General features: G+C 49.6%; 5 protein-coding genes across 5 annotated transcripts, besides 22 other annotated features; all 5 read right to left on the reverse strand.

Annotated features, from left to right (window-relative positions):
- Tc00.1047053504827.21 (hypothetical protein, conserved) lies at nucleotides 1–4,451 on the reverse strand (the record flags this gene model as incomplete). Its single annotated transcript, XM_810811.1, has 1 exon — nucleotides 1–4,451. A coding segment is annotated over one exon (4,451 nt), but the record flags the coding sequence as incomplete, so codon positions are not given.
- Nucleotides 1–15,708: part of a sequence feature (heterozygous, non-Esmeraldo-like haplotype) that runs on past the window's edge.
- Nucleotides 4,451–4,523: a sequence feature (T-rich).
- Nucleotides 4,671–4,707: a sequence feature (AT_rich).
- Nucleotides 4,784–4,866: a microsatellite.
- Nucleotides 4,974–5,009: a sequence feature (AT_rich).
- Nucleotides 5,010–5,052: a sequence feature (T-rich).
- Nucleotides 5,135–5,173: a repeat region.
- Nucleotides 5,215–5,276: a sequence feature (T-rich).
- Nucleotides 5,301–5,359: a sequence feature (T-rich).
- Nucleotides 5,404–5,427: a microsatellite.
- Nucleotides 5,460–5,588: a sequence feature (A-rich).
- Nucleotides 5,665–5,691: a microsatellite.
- On the reverse strand, nucleotides 5,779–8,484 carry Tc00.1047053504827.40 (beta-adaptin 3, putative; the record flags this gene model as incomplete). The annotated part of the gene is made up of 1 exon (XM_810797.1): nucleotides 5,779–8,484. One exon carries the CDS (start codon nucleotides 8,482–8,484, stop codon nucleotides 5,779–5,781), a length of 2,706 nt encoding a protein of 901 aa, XP_815890.1.
- Nucleotides 8,509–8,541: a microsatellite.
- Nucleotides 8,762–8,785: a microsatellite.
- On the reverse strand, nucleotides 8,853–10,691 carry Tc00.1047053504827.50 (apurinic/apyrimidinic endonuclease, putative; the record flags this gene model as incomplete). The annotated part of the gene is made up of 1 exon (XM_810798.1): nucleotides 8,853–10,691. One exon carries the CDS (start codon nucleotides 10,689–10,691, stop codon nucleotides 8,853–8,855), a length of 1,839 nt encoding a protein of 612 aa, XP_815891.1.
- Nucleotides 10,821–10,860: a microsatellite.
- Nucleotides 11,201–11,221: a microsatellite.
- Nucleotides 11,235–13,961, reverse strand: Tc00.1047053504827.60 (hypothetical protein, conserved; the record flags this gene model as incomplete). Its single annotated transcript, XM_810799.1, has 1 exon — nucleotides 11,235–13,961. One exon carries the CDS (start codon nucleotides 13,959–13,961, stop codon nucleotides 11,235–11,237), a length of 2,727 nt encoding a protein of 908 aa, XP_815892.1.
- Nucleotides 14,000–14,029: a microsatellite.
- Nucleotides 14,322–14,361: a microsatellite.
- Nucleotides 14,670–14,717: a microsatellite.
- Nucleotides 14,752–15,327, reverse strand: Tc00.1047053504827.70 (hypothetical protein, conserved; the record flags this gene model as incomplete). Its single annotated transcript, XM_810800.1, has 1 exon — nucleotides 14,752–15,327. The coding sequence occupies one exon, from the start codon at nucleotides 15,325–15,327 to the stop codon at nucleotides 14,752–14,754; it is 576 nt and encodes a 191-aa protein (XP_815893.1).
- Nucleotides 15,394–15,418: a microsatellite.
- Nucleotides 15,461–15,483: a microsatellite.
- Nucleotides 15,565–15,601: a microsatellite.

A 15,708-nucleotide genomic window follows, 5' to 3' on the forward strand; every position in this document is an offset into this window, starting at 1 on the left:
GTCGTGCAGTTCCTCTTCCGTGCTCTCGCCTCCTCGGCCGCTCTCATGATGGCCGCTGCCGCTGGCTCCTCACTCTCCTCCACGCCAAGGGCGGCCAGCGCAGACTCGATACCGTGCAGGCACTGCGCGCGCGTCGAAGGGTCCTCGCGGTCCGCACAGCGGTCACCCGCATCGTCGTCGCCCACAAGCGCGCGGTAGCGCTGCTCGCTCCTGCGCAGCGCCTCCATGTCGCTCGCCATCTTCCGGCACTGCTGCAGCAGAGGCTCGGCCTCGGCGTCTTCCAGTTTCCACTGCATCGCGCCGCCCATTACCGCCGAGACGGTGACCGAGTCCTCGCACAGGCGTTTCAGCGCCTCCACCGCGCGGTCCCCAGCGGCGCTCGCGTCCTCCTCGTCCTCAACGGCAAGCACGCTGCCGTCCAGCGCACGCTGCAGGCTGTCCGCGACCCGCGTCAGCTCGCTCAGCTTCGACTCCAGCGCCCGTCCGCGCGCTGCGCTCTCGTCCAGTCTGTCGTGCAGTTCCTCTTCACGTGCTCTCGCCTCCTCGGCCGCTCTCATGATGGCCGCTGCCGCTGGCTCCTCACTCTCCTCCACGCCAAGGGCGGCCAGCGCAGACTCGATACCGTGCAGGCACTGCGCGCGCGTCGAAGGGTCCTCGCGGTCCGCACAGCGGTCACCCGCATCGTCGTCGCCCACAAGCGCGCGGTAGCGCTGCTCGCTCCTGCGCAGCGCCTCCATGTCGCCCGCCATCTTCCGGCACTGCTGCAGCAGAGGCTCGGCCTCGGCGTCTTCCAGTTTCCACTGCATCGCGCCGCCCATTACCGCCGAGACGGTGACCGAGTCCTCGCACAGGCGTTTCAGCGCCTCCACCGCGCGGTCCCCAGCGGCGCTCGCGTCCTCCTCGTCCTCAACGGCAAGCACGCTGCCGTCCAGCGCACGCTGCAGGCTGTCCGCGACCCGCGTCAGCTCGCTCAGCTTCGACTCCAGCGCCCGTCCGCGCGCTGCGCTCTCGTCCAGTCTGTCGTGCAGTTCCTCTTCACGTGCTCTCGCCTCCTCGGCCGCTCTCATGATGGCCGCTGCCGCTGGCTCCTCACTCTCCTCCACGCCAAGGGCGGCCAGCGCAGACTCGATACCGTGCAGGCACTGCGCGCGCGTCGAAGGGTCCTCGCGGTCCGCACAGCGGTCACCCGCATCGTCGTCGCCCACAAGCGCGCGGTAGCGCTGCTCGCTCCTGCGCAGCGCCTCCATGTCGCTCGCCATCTTCCGGCACTGCAGCAGCAGAGGCTCGGCCTCGGCGTCTTCCAGTTTCCGCTGCATCGCGCCGCCCATTACCGCCGAGACGGTGACCGAGTCCTCGCACAGGCGTTTCAGCGCCTCCACCGCGCGGTCCCCAGCGGCGCTCGCGTCCTCCTCGTCCTCAACGGCAAGCACGCTGCCGTCCAGCGCACGCTGCAGGCTGTCCGCGACCCGCGTCAGCTCGCTCAGCTTCGACTCCAGCGCCCGTCCGCGCGCTGCGCTCTCGTCCAGTCTGTCGTGCAGTTCCTCTTCACGTGCTCTCGCCTCCTCGGCCGCTCTCATGATGGCCGCTGCCGCTGGCTCCTCACTCTCCTCCACGCCAAGGGCGGCCAGCGCAGACTCGATACCGTGCAGGCACTGCGCGCGCGTCAATTTATGATCCTTTTTTAAAGATTGTGTGTTGACTTTTTCTTCTCCTAAGATGGATTTGCATAGTTTTAACTCTTCTAAGATTTCTCTTATTTTTTTGGTTATTGCGTTGGGTGAGCATTCTATGAGTTCTGCAATTGCAGTCTCTGTGATGACAGACCATGTTTGTATGCGTATCGGATGCTGTTGGTAGTATTCGTGTGTGTGTTCTATACGTTCTTCAAGTTCTTCTTGTTGCACCGTGAGTTGCGTTGCCATTGTATCGACTAACTGGGCTGTTTGTTGGAGTAGGTGTTTTGTATGTTGAAGCTCTTTTTGTACTCCGTAAAGTGATGGTATTTGGTTAAGAAGTTCTTCTGTTGACAAGTGCATGTGTTTTTCGTTGTCTAGTAATTGCCGTAATGCATTCTGAAGTTGTTGAATCAACTGCTGTTGATGGATAATACCTTGCACAATATCACTTGGTTCTCCAGCAATTTTTCTAATGGTTTGGAGTTGTTTATGGCTACTAATTAATTGTAAGATATATTCTTCCACATTTTCATTTGTGGTTTCAAGAATTGTGTGTATGTTTTGCAAGTTTGCTTCATTGTCTTTAAGAGTTCGTAAGCGATTGCTCACTTCCGTGAAATCAGCGTTACCTTTCACGTTGCTCGGACATGCAACACCCGCATAATGCTCTATAATTTGTTCTAGTTGAACATGGTTGTCGTAAAGTGCCTGAAGAGAAGTGCATAGATCCGTCCTTTCATCGCTTTCTGCACCAATTGCCTGGCTACCAAAGACACGTGCAGCAGTTTGAAGAAGTGCTAGGTGGTTCTGCATTGCCCATATAACAAGTTCTAGGATGCAATTTGTATCACGTCCCGCACAAAGAGGCACAACACTCTTTAGTGCCCAAAAAAAGAACCGCTGAAGGCGTGTGGCGACGATGCTCCCCGGCAATTCTTCGCCATTGCATACAAGTTGTGTCGCCCATCGTCTAATGGAGTCATCCGTGTCTTCGGTATTTTTTTCTGGGGCAAAATCCGGTGTTTCCTTTGCATCGCCATAGAGTGCCTGCCGTGGCGATACCAACGTTGCCTTCTCATCCGGTAACACAACCGCCGTTCTTGTCATCGAACTTTGTAGTGCGGTTAATTTTGTCTGTAATACTGAAAGATCATTCACCCATCCATCCTTTGCCCGAGAAAAGTTTTGTTCTAACATGCCAATTTCCATGTCACGGTCACGTCTCACATACTCAAGTTCTTCCATAATTTTTTCTAAAGCTTCTTGTTTGGTTTTTGCAGCTCGTCGCTCCTCCTCCAATGCCTTGACGACCTCAAAGTGTTCCGATGTTATGGCAATTTTGTCTCCACCCACATTGCTTCCGCGCATTGCAGAAAGAATATGATCTCGAATCGATGCGTATTCCTCGTAGCATACCTGAAAGAGTTCTACTGCGGTCTCTGTGAAACAAAGCAGTGCCTCTTTCGCTACACGCTCTATAGTTTTACCTTGACGCACGTGGTGTATTGCAGCCTGTGGAGTAGAGGAGCTATCATCTAAAGCACGACGTGCAGCGCGAAGTTCGGCTAACATGTCTTCTGCATCTTCTTTCTGTGACACATTTTCCTCCCCTTGACGTAACGTCTCGTACACATGTCGAATTTTATCGGGCAACGTCATGTCATCACTATCATCAACCTCCCTTATCACGCTCTTTTCTATAGGGCCCTTTGTGGACTCATAATGACTAACAATCGCCAAACATGTCTTTTCCAAGCCATCTACATGACATGCATTTGTCACCTTCTGTGGAACAGGTAGAACTGTAAATGGTAACTTTGACTTTGACAAAATATCTTCGATGTGTTGTACACGTCGTCTTTGCTGTTCTTCTACTCGGTGGTTGTCTCCATCATATACGCGAGGGCTACTATTGGGAACATGTCTCTCGTAAACATCGTTCCATAACTCAACTAAACGTGCTGATTCCTTTCCGCTGTGTGAAATGTCTGAACCAACTGGGTCTCTTTCTACATGCTTCTTCATTTTTCCAAGCAGCGCATCTACACGTGTTTTCCACGTGTTTGCATCCACGTGATCCACACCAAAAGATCCGCTCGTTCCGCTGCTTGTTGGAGAATCTACCGCCTGTGATGTCTCGTTAAGAAGCTGGAGCGCCCTGTGCTTCCACAGCCGCAAGGCATTCATCAATTCCGCCACCCTATCCTTCTCTTCTTCCGTTGTCGTCTCGTCGTGATCATACTCTGCAGCGGCGGTGGCCTTTTTCCGTGACCGCCCCTGCAGAAGCTCGGCAGTCGGAGGCTCCCGTGTGCACTTGTAGGACTCAACAAACTGCTGCCAAATCTGAAAGTCTTGCGCATTTTCGGTGCACAACACAACACGCTCGCGCTTCGCCAAATTTTCACTTTCTTCCACAGTGTAGTCACGAATAAACTCCAACACCATGTAGTAATACTGCTGCGTCTGAGGCGCAGCCACACCGTGTCCCCTGCGCGGGGGAGGGTGAGGAGGTGACACGCCGTAGTGCCCACCGGACACCGGCGGTTTTGGGTTGTGCGTGAACCACGCCACCCGTTTCATGGATCGAAACGCCACTTCCTTTATCAAACGTGACTGCGAGCTACGTGTTGAGTACACGTAGAAGCGATCTTCTTCAATGCAGACGTAATTTTTGGAGCCCCGCCCCGCGCCAACCTTATAGGGCTTCTCGCTATCCGCGCACATCCATAATTCCCCCTTAATAGCCAACAATTCATCCTCCGCCGATTCGTACATTTCGTTTTATTTTGTTGTTGTTTTCCCCAGTCTTTCCTTCGTTTTTTTTGTCGCCTTTTTTTATTTTGTTTTTCTTCCTTCTACAGTCACTGCCGCCGCCGCTCTTTTTCCTTTCTTTTCTTTGCTTGCTTTTCCACACCGAAATAAAAAGCAATTTAGGATACTCTTGCAAATAAAAATTTGACCCGACAAATTGACGGAAGTCCCAAAAGACAAGCCAATTAAAAAAAAAAAAAAAATACCTTTTTTTTTTTTTCTTTTCCTTTTTGAATCGGCTGCGCGTTACGTAAGTGGATGGGTAGAAGAAACGTATTCCCCCCGCCCCTCCCTCTTGTGTGTATGTATGTGTATATGTAGATGTGTGTATGGGAACTGATATATATATATATATGTGAGTGTGTGAGTGTAAATGTGTCAGGGGATTCAATGTGGATGAGTGAAGAAGTAATTAAGCCAATGTGTGTGCGTGCGTATGCGCCGTATTCTTACTGTTTGTGTATGAGAGTTGTTGCGACGGTAAACAATAAATAAATAAATAACTAATAAATAATATATATATTTATTTTTTTTTTTTTCCTTTTTTCCCTTCTCCTTTTTGTTTGCCTCTCCTCCAATTCACCGTGACGATGCGTACTGTTATGTGTGGATGTAGCGGCGTGTCTTCTTTTGTTTGTTGAGCCCTCCTTTTTTTTTTTTTTTCTCTCTCTCTCTCTCCCTTTCTCCTACGGACGTAAACTGTCTTTTTTTTAAAGAAGAAAAAAAATTTTTTTTTTTTTCCTCCAGTTGTCGCCCTTTTTGATGTCTTCTTTTTTTTTTTCTTTTTTTCCCCAAATTCCTCTCGTCCACTCCTTTTTTTTTTATTTTTTATTTCTTCTCGTACTTTTTGTGCTTCTTTTTTTTTTTTTTTTCCCTCCGACCCTCGTGGCTGGTCGTGTGCCTCCGACTTATTTATTTTTTTTTTGTTTTGTTTTGTTTTCTGTCGCGTTCTTTTATTTTCCCGCAGCGGCCAAAAGACATGAAAAAAAAAAAAGAAAAGAAAAGAGGAGAGAGACGCGAAGAATATCGTCAGAAATCACCACCAAAATAAAAATAATAAAATTTAAAACCCAAAAAAAAAAAAAAAAAGAGGAACAAAAACACTTCATTTCTCCTTCTTTCCTTCCCTCCCCTGCTGCTTTTTTATTTCGTTTTTGTTTTCAGTTTCTTTTTTTATATAAATAAATAAATAAATAAATAAATATTTCTTTCCCACGCCCCCGTCCCTTCGTTGTTTTGGCCCAAAAAGCCTCTCACAAGAGGTAGAAAAGGAGACACGCCTGGAAGTTGTTTATATTTCATCCGCTGACATTTTCTCCTCGTGCTCGCCTCCTCGCAGCTCCTTCATTGACGGCTCCGGCCGTGGCGAAGGGCGTGATGCGTCCGCCTCCGTGCTAACGGCCCCCGCAGTGTCTCGCGGGGGTGTCACCTGCAAAACATCCGCGGTGGATGTCCCTTCGTCCTGCTTCAGTCCATCCGTTCCCGTAGGCGTAGCGCTGCAATGAGCGCACACGCCCATCGTCTTTTCTCCTGTTACGGATATCGTGACGGGATCGACGTGGCAACTCACACGTTTAGTAGAGTCGCATTTCACCGTCGTCGCGGCGGCGACGGCCACATCCGCCCCAGATGTCACCGAGGAGGCAGGTAATGATGATGATGAGGATGATCGCTGGGTGTTCTCACCCCATTCCTCTTCCTCGTCCTTTTCACTACAAGATTCCGCAGAAGACGCAGATTGCAACGAGTCACGACTACTCTCCCCATCAGCGGGTGAACTCGTTTCGCTGTAGCTGCTGTACAGTGTCGAGGAGGCATCACTGTCAAAGTCGCGGGATGAACCATCATCATCGTCGTCGTCGTACCCAGCAGCTTGGGGTCCACGCAGCATTGGGTCCGTTGGAACCTCCGACCACGGCGGCAGCTTGCGGTAACCGAAGAGGGAGTTACCGAAGAGGTGCGACATGGTGCCAAGCTGATAGTGCGTGCGCTCCACGTACGGGTCATTCGACTGCGGCAACGGCTTCTCACTCAGCAAGACGTGCTTCAGCGCCGAAAATGTGTCACTCTGACGATTCACAGCGCATTGAATGAAACGACCGCAGTCCCGCACCTCGTAATCCTCATCAAACCGGGCAAGCTCCAATACATAAAAGAAAAGTTTGCAAAAGCGATCGGCCATCGAACTGCTACCGTCTAGAAAAAGCCAAATCTTACAGCCAAGCATTAGGACCTGCTTCTTCACATCTAAACCCTCCTGTGAAAACCTCTTCGCAAACACTCGAAAGCACTCCGGTGCTGCGGTAGCAATGGCCACATGACGCTGAATGTTCTCCCCCACAAGCCAAAGAATACTGGCCTTTGCGGATTCCACCGTAATCTCGTCCTTCACCACCTGCTGCAGCAACCGATACACCAATTGACTTGTGCGGGTCTTGTCACCTCCCTGAATGACAAGCAGACGTAAAACCGAGATGCACTCTGACACCACCTCTGCATTATGGTGGGAAATCAGAGGAACCAACAACCGCATCACTTGTGGGGCGCATTTCGGCAACCGTCCCGCAATTAGTCCAAGCCCTCGTACCGCATCAACAACGTTGTCCAGATGGAAACTGCGAACATACACGCGGAACTCCCGAAAAAGTTCCATGAAATTATCTTTGGTGGCCAGTTTGGAAATGATGCGCAGTTTCAGCTCCCGCACATCACTCACATCGTGTGGAAGAAGATAAAACTCTTTAATGTACGGAACAAATGGCTCTGGACGTGACAGCACAACAGTATATATGGCACTAAGAACGATGGCATGTTGCTCTTCAGGACCCCCAAGTAAACGTAGCAGCGGTCGAACACACACATCCAATTCAACACTAGGGGCGCAATGATAAAACAATGAGGTGGCCGCCACTACAACAGCGCTGTTGAGACTCATAAAAAGTGGCTTTACAGAATCAATAAGAAGGCGATGATCGGCGTCCAAAAGAAAATCGATACTTTTTTGAGAGCCGTGGCCGTTTCCCCGGGAAATCGCATCGGACGAAGACTCCGTACAAGACGTTAAGGACAAGGAGGAAGAAGACGAAGAAGAAGAGGATGTTGTTGAGGACCTCTTCGTATCGACCGTTTGTTTTTTAAGGCTATCCTTCTCCTTTTCTTTGCGTGTATGCTTCGTTAAACACGGCTTGGAAGAAATGTTAGGGTCCATAAACTGTGTTCGTGCATAACGCAGAAGTACATGAAGAAGCACCACCTGCCCCCACTCGTCACAGTCCAAAAGTGAGCGGCAGAAATCACGATAAACGGCATGAATAAGGCTCATCTTGTCCGGGCATATCTCAATAAAAGAGAGCGCAGCTGCCGATGTAACTTCTGGACACTTGTCGGCCAAAAGTTGCCCCAGAAGTTTATGCACCGTTTCAATATCTTCATCATTGGTACTAATGGCGTGCATTTGAGCAAGAGAAATAGCAGCCGTCTTTCGCACTAATGGCTCCGAGTCCGAGGCGGATTTCGTTACCGCAAGCAACACCAGTGGCTGGATGGCAGGAATGCGTATTGTGCTAAGCATCCGCAGAGCGAGGGAGCGTACATGCATGCTTGGGTCCATCAAATCCTTTTGAAAGGCAGAGATGGAGAGAAGTGCCTCATTGGGGCGGTCCTCTGCATAGTGTGTGATGTATAAATAAATAAGCTTCCGTAATTCAATCGACGAGGTGTGGATGTTCTTCACTACATCGGCAAAAAGATTAGACATGTCATTCCCTTTGCACATCTGCGCAATGATACGTTTCATCGCGCTTCGCTTCTCTTGAAGTGAGTCGGAATCGAGGTGATGACGCAGATCCTCCAGCTTCGGCTGCACCGAGAAGAACTGTGCATCCCCTGAGATGAGTGAGCGGGCCCGTGACACAATGTTGCCACCACCACCCGTAATAAACTCCTTAGCCCGCTCAGACGCCAATGTAGCCTTCTCTGCAATTATAGCACGACTCATCGTCTCTTTCCTTTACAAGTACTCTTTTTTTTTTTTTTTTTTTTTTTTTTTTTTTTTGTGTGTGTGTGTGTTTGTTTTCCTTTGTTTTACATATTGGAGGTATATTTGGCAGGGACATTCATAAACGACGCCACAACAACCACGCATAAATGAAAAAAAAAAAAAGAAGAGAAGCAAAGATGGTAAAATATTTAACGTCATCCCTACCACAAGAAGTATAAAAGAAAATATACTTTTATGTTGTTGTTTTTTCTCGTTTGTTTGCCTCTCTCTCTCGATATATATATATATATATTTATATCCCTCTGTTTTTGTCTCTTCATGACAGGAGTAAGTGAGATATGTGCTTATGTGTCTCTGGATGGATTTTAGGAAATAACATCGGTAATTTCAATTGCCGGGTTATCTTCCTTTTGCTTTTCCACAACTTTTGGCAAGTGCGGCCTCTTCCCCTTCTCCCCCATTGGCGTTTTTGGCACCGTTACGGCGGCTTCTGTCCTTATGGTCATTTCTTCGTCCCTTAAGCGCTTTGCGAAGAATGCATGCAGGCTAACGGGAGGTCGGTACTGGCAGCGGTGCCGCTCCTCTAGTTTGCCTGGCCGTGGGGCAAGCGATATGCCGTCAAAATGGGCACACACCCCGCTGTGGTCACTGTACTGCGGCGGAGTAACGAACAGACCCGTCGACGGCAGGCCACGGAACTGCACGTCTCTCGCCTCCGTGCTCAACGGCGGCAGGCCCGAGCCGTCAAACGGAGCTGCCGGGTACATTCCGTCTGCCATCGCGCGGCGCGCACCAACAAGCGCGGATCGACCATCAAACTCATCAAAAAAAGCGGATGACGCCTCCTTCTTTGCCGCAAACAACGAATTCGCTTCACCCATCATGGGGGAGAAAACCCCGACGTTGTTTTCTGTCATACCACACGGAACCAAGGCCGGGAGAAGCATCTCATCAATCAAGATGTAGTCAATACGCGTCCCCTCGTTTCGCTGCCGCCTATTCCTGGATTGATCCCAGCATGTATACGGGCACACAACCCTCATCGACGCTTCGCCTCCCTCTTGTCGTTGCGCCTTATTCTCCGCCGAGGAAGACGTCACGAGAAGGGTGTCGCACAAGTGCAGTTCGTCAAGAAGCCTTTTCATAAACTGCACACCCACGTCTTCATGTGGGGGTAAACCACAGTACTGTGTCAGGGCAAAAAGCTCACGGTTGTGCGTCGATGGTTGACGACGCATGAAAGACTCCACAGGGACATCTTGAAGGCCAGCCCTACAAAGTTCCTCCAACGTCGCTAGCGGGTCTGAACCACCATTCCGTCTACGCTGCTCTCGACGCTCTCGTATCAGCTGCTTAAGCAGGGTGAGACTTTTATGGGCTCCCGTATTTCCATTTTTACCGTCCTCCGTGTCGTTCCGCGTTTCATCCAAAACGGCACTGTCAACGCTGATACTTTTGTTAGAATCAACAACGTCCTCATTGTCATCACCGGCAAGAAGCATACAAGAGACCTGCTCCGTTATGATTCCCTGCAGCCGTTGCAAGGTAGGCATGGGAAGCCACGGAAACTGCTGCGCCCATGTTTTCTCTGCTTCTTCTCCCCCCGCTTGACACACGTGGACAAGGTTGCGCAGCGCGGGTAAACTCAGTCGCCGCAAAGACCAGCACGCGTCCTCCGCTCGATATGTCTGATTCAAATCCCCTAGCAAAATGACAGGTTTACCCGTTTGCTTTTTCAGCCGAGTTAAAAGATTTTTTAGACTGGACAAAAAACGCATTTTAAACGCCATGCGTTGGCCATGACGGGCGTTCACGACGTACGTGTTCACCACCACAAAGGCACTATGGCAGGTGACAATCACACGGCCTTCATCATTCAAATCCTCTTCACTAAACGGACGGGAGTCACACCACCATGTGAGATCCTTCCGGACAAATGACACCACCCCATTGAATCCACGGTGTGCTTTACCACTGAAGGACCAAAACGACTCCCATCCATCGATGGCCAACGTCCTTCCGCCGTCACTGGCGCCCATACCACAAGGATCCGCCTCTAATTTTGCCCACGACCCCTTCACTTCCTGTAGGCAAACAATGTCCGCTTGAGTCCGCTGCAGAAAAGATGCAATGCTTCCAAAGTCCTCTCGTATCATTCGGGACGTCGAGGACCACCCTGCCACATTCCAACTAATGATAAACATTGACCTCCGGAGAATGAAGAGTGTCCAGTGGGTTCAGCAACCCCCGTTTGTTTGCTTGATTTTCTCCTCCTCGTACCCCGCCTCTCTCAAAACTCTCTCTATCTACCCTTTTTATTGTTTACTGCGTCCGTGTGTGTGTGTGTGTGTGTGTGTGTGTGTGTGTGTGTGTAAATTTTCAACCCAACGCATGTTCCCCGGCAGAAACAAAAAAAAAAAAAAATTCACAAAACGTGTGCAGAGGCGTGTCTCATGAATGGATGTCTACTCCCGGCCATTAGAGGGAGTAAGGGAGTCAACCCATAAAAGCAAAGGAAAGAAAAAAAAAAAAACCTCAAAAGTCTTTAGCAACATAAAAATAAAATTGCTGTCGTTTTTTTCAACTTCTTCTCATTTTTTGTTTTCAGACGTCTGCGGGATGAAAACAACCGTCACGCCCCTTTTGAAGAAAAGACAGACAGACACACATGCAGACGTAAAAAAAGAGGGAATAAAAACTACGATGGAACAAAAAAATAAAATAAAATAAAATACAAAAATAACTCATCAAAATTGCCTCTTCCACCCACTTCGCATTCGGTCAAATACACTGGGTGTACCGCGGAGCCCTTTACTGGACTCCAGCAGCACCGTGTATTCCTTCGTGATGCTCAGCAGCTGGGACCGGCTCGATGCGGGAAGGGACTTTAAAGAGACAAGAAGCCGAATGCTGGGGATGAGGTACTTGTTCACAAGCTGTGGTGTCACAACGGCGCATCGGGGTATCGCTGCCAAGACGGCGAGCACCGATTCTAACGCATCCTCGATCAGCTTATTCTCTTCCGTAGGGGGCGGTTGACTGCCTCTTCTTCCCAATGCCGTTACTGTTGCCGCTTTTCCCTCCATCCGACGTATTGTGTCTGTCAGTTGGCCAATCATAGTGACCAGCTGGGGATACAGGAATGACTCGCGTGGCTCTGCCGGCATCACGTGCATGAGTGAACACCAGTGCCGCAGGAATGCCACGCCCAATCGTGACGCACATCGCTCCGTCTCGACCGTCGTGAACACCGCAGTCATCACCTTCTCGTGCGCAGCAGGGGTGCTGAGGCACTTGACCATTGATAGCGCCGCCTTCACGGCCGCCTCCTTCACCGCATAGACGGTATCACTCATGAGAAGCAACAAAGGGGGCCAAATACTCGTTTCCCGCGCCCGATCGTTCTTCGGTAAACCGCTCATACGCTCCACGAGGGCAATGGCCAGCATCCGTTGCCTCTCCTCATGTGACTTGGCAAAAGACCACAGCACGGAGGAAACCACCGCCGCATTGCCGCCTTCGTCATCCACATGCGTTGCAAACCAAAGGAGGCAATTCGCACAAGCATCGAGCCTCGCACTCGCCTCGGATCGCTTCGCCCCATCACATTTTGCCTCCTCTGCATGTATAAATTCACCCGCCTCTCCCCTTTTGCCCCGCGTCTGTTCATGCGCTTCGTGTCGTCCATCCTCCGTCGCCTCCAACAGCAACAACTCGCGCAACCATATGGAGGCGTCCTTCATGATGCTGCTGAACTCGGCCTGTGGAGTTTTCTCAGCGGTCTCCTTCCCGCCAGAGACCGACGTCAAAAAGGCAAAAAGAAAGCACAACTGCCGTTCACGCCACCCGGCGCTGCGCCTAACATCACTATCACCATGGTCACGAACGCGCCTCTCTGCGATAAACATCTCAAGTGAATTTCGCACCCGCACCCATTGATCCATACGAAGGGCAGTAACCAACAACGCTAATGCCGATGCCACGGCGCAAATGGAGGCCTGCAGTGTGTCTTGTTCTTGGCTTACAAGCACCATGGCGTACGCGGAAGGCATTACCACGTGGAGATAGGCATTCAACACAAACGTCTCCACCCCACCATTTCCACCTGCAGTACCCTTCAGAGCATTTCCAATGGCATCTTCGATAAGTCTGGCCAATATTAATGTGTTCCTCGCCACATTTTCTTCCACAACATCAACATTTGTTGACACCCTGGCATTACTGCCTTTTCTTATCGGTGTCTCATCACAATCCATCACGGCAGACTCCCTTTCAAGAAATGATAAGAATAATGGTAAAATACGCGTAAGCACCACAGGGCATGGCGTACACGCTGGAAGTAGAAGATGTTTTCGCAAACTCTGAAGAGCAAACCGTCGCACTGTACCACTGGAATCATACAAACCAAGACGTAAAATAAGTTCCGCATAACATAAAAGAGAATCAGTCGCAATGTCATGACTCGTGTTTTTCTCCTCCATATCACTAGAACGTATAGGCCAAAGTTCGGCAATAGACCGCACCACATGCCAACGCACTGTACGCGCCTCATCCTCACTCAGTGGTCGCAATAAACCTTGGCAAATGGACTTACGCAATGCATGATACCCAACCCCCAAGAGAGGGGCTAGACAAATCACACAATCCAGAGCCAAAATGTGCTTCTCCGTTGACCTTGCATTTGCAAGATTATACAACTCTGGCACAATGTCGTACTCCAAGACAGATGATGGAACGTTTCGCAATGTCACTGCCCATGCTTCTGCAACCGCCGCCCGGTGCTCTCGATTCGGACGCGTGTAAAGTGTAAGAAGCTGAAGACGAGAAGCGGCTTTGTTCGCCTTTGTGCTATGTAGGGTTGCTGTAAGGCCAATGATGGGAATGAGGACGTCCTTCCGCATGGGATCCACGGCACTCACAAGCGTCGGCAGTCCTTTTGAAAGTACCGCAATCGTCTGTTCTAACTTTTCCTCTAAATGCTGGAGTTGTGGGTGAAAAGGAGCCCCCATGCCATCACCACCACCACTACCACCGTGACTACTAATAACACTAATTCCATGTCTCGGAGTCTCAGTGAGAAGAGTCTGTTTTTCCTCCCCAACGGTGGTTGCCACGGGAGCAAGAGGAGATAGAAGCAAATGTAAATCGCCCTCATCGTTCCCCACAGACGCGGTGTCCAAGGATGAAAGCTGCTTCCTCGCCTTCTTGACAGTCCTCCAGAGAGCAGCCTTGCCCCTTTGCTTTCCGTATGCCACAAGCATATCTGCCACCGCCCCCTCAAGAGCCGCACCTGTATCGTCCTCGGCGCCTCCAGGCAGATTATCGAATGAAGTGCACGCAGCAGCCAATTCAAGGAATCGGGCGTGCAATTCATTGTGAACGGTCTTCCATTCGTGGTAAAGCTCCACCAGCGTCGTGGGGCACCGATTTTCGCAGAGCCATATGGCGACTTGCTCGACTGCATTGGCCTGCATGACTCGCAAAGCAAACTAAAACGGAAAAGGGAAAAGGGTAATAATAATAATAAATATTAATAATAATATCAGACCAAAACACCGCCGCCAATAAATAGAAATCAAAATTTGGCGGAAAGCCAAGAGAAATGGCACCAGGGATGATAATTCCAAGGCAATGAGGTCTGGCGGAGAAGGAGATGGTCTCTCAAAGGTCGTGCCAGCCAGGATGATCTCAAGAATACACGTCTATCCACAAAAAGAAAAAAACAAACACACAAAAAAAGAAAAAACAGACCGTACATACAGGCCTTTCCTTCTCCGGTGATCCTGTTTCCTTCCCAACGTACGTGTGCCTCCCCTGATGCCCACAGAAACCTCCACAAACAAACACACTCACACACTCACACACACACACACAAAAAAAAAAAAAACAAGAGGGACAGAAAGACAAGAACCATGTAGGAATAATATTTTAGCGCAAAACATTTCAACGAACCACCAAAAGAAGGCTCAGTAACTTCTTTTTCACTTTCCTCATGTGTGCTCCTTCGCAAATAGAGGAAATAATCACCTTGCCTGAGGTACATAGCCTTCATCCAGAGACATGCACACATGCATATATTGTATTGTATATATCCATGTATGTATGTTCGTCTGATAACTCTTACTTACATTTGAGCTCCTCCACTCGAGCCTCACAACCGTCAATTATTGACGTCCTCACAGAAAAAAGAAAAAAAAAAAAAAACAGAGAAATTAAAAAAAGAAAAAAAAGTATTTCTTCACCGCGGTGACTGATCAAAAAATATCATGCGGACATGACACCCTCGCCCTTAGAAAGTTTCTCACATGCCGCCAGCACCTCCTCCTCGCTACGGTACACTGTCTTCGGTTGTCGGTCTAGTACAAAGCGTTCAAATAACGCAATGTGTTTCTTGCGATTATTTTCCATACCCTCATTGTAGAGGCGTGCCACAACTGTCGCCTGCTCCTTCTTTCCAAGTGTCCTGCGCGTACTAGCCAGATGTGACAACTCACGTTCATACAGCCCCTGTAAATTCTGTTGTTTCCGCTGAACAGACTCGTCGTACAGACGATGCACCAACGATTCCTTCTCACCGTCATCCAGTTTCTTCTTACTAGCGTGAAACTTACTTATTTCCGCATTGACGCTCTCTTCAATCTCGCGCAGACGTTGTTGTCGATGGGCAAGAGAATCGTCGTATAGGTGCTTAATGCTGTGCTCCACCTCCTCCTTGGTACGTGTCTTTTGCTGCACCAACGGAGGAAGTTTCACTTCTGGACGACGACTTGTGCTAAGACGGACTGCACTTCGCTCCATCTCTTCTTTTGTTAGGACGCGTGTCCTCGGAGCGTCCGTCATTGCCTTCTCCCTCACAGTAACACAGAGGCACGAGTCACTACCCCCCTAAACCCCTTCTAGCTCCTTTATATATATACATACATACATACATGGATGTGTTTACAAATACAGGCGACATCCAAAACAACAACAAAATAATAATAATAATAATAATAACGGAAGAAAAATACATCACACACACACGCACGGAGAGAGAAAGAGAGACTCACAGAAAAGGTACAATTCATAAAATAAATTAAAAAATAAAATAAAAATGAAAAAAAAAAGAAAAAAACAACGCAGAAATGATGCACATAAACTCAATGCGCGTTCATTCACGGATTCACATTTTTCCACCTCCAAAATCTCGTTTTCCCCCTCTTTCCCTCTCAAAAGCGAACC

This window comes from Trypanosoma cruzi, genomic scaffold (assembly GCF_000209065.1).
Source record: "Trypanosoma cruzi strain CL Brener 1047053513111 genomic scaffold, whole genome shotgun sequence".
Classification (NCBI taxonomy): Eukaryota; Euglenozoa; class Kinetoplastea; order Trypanosomatida; family Trypanosomatidae; genus Trypanosoma; species Trypanosoma cruzi.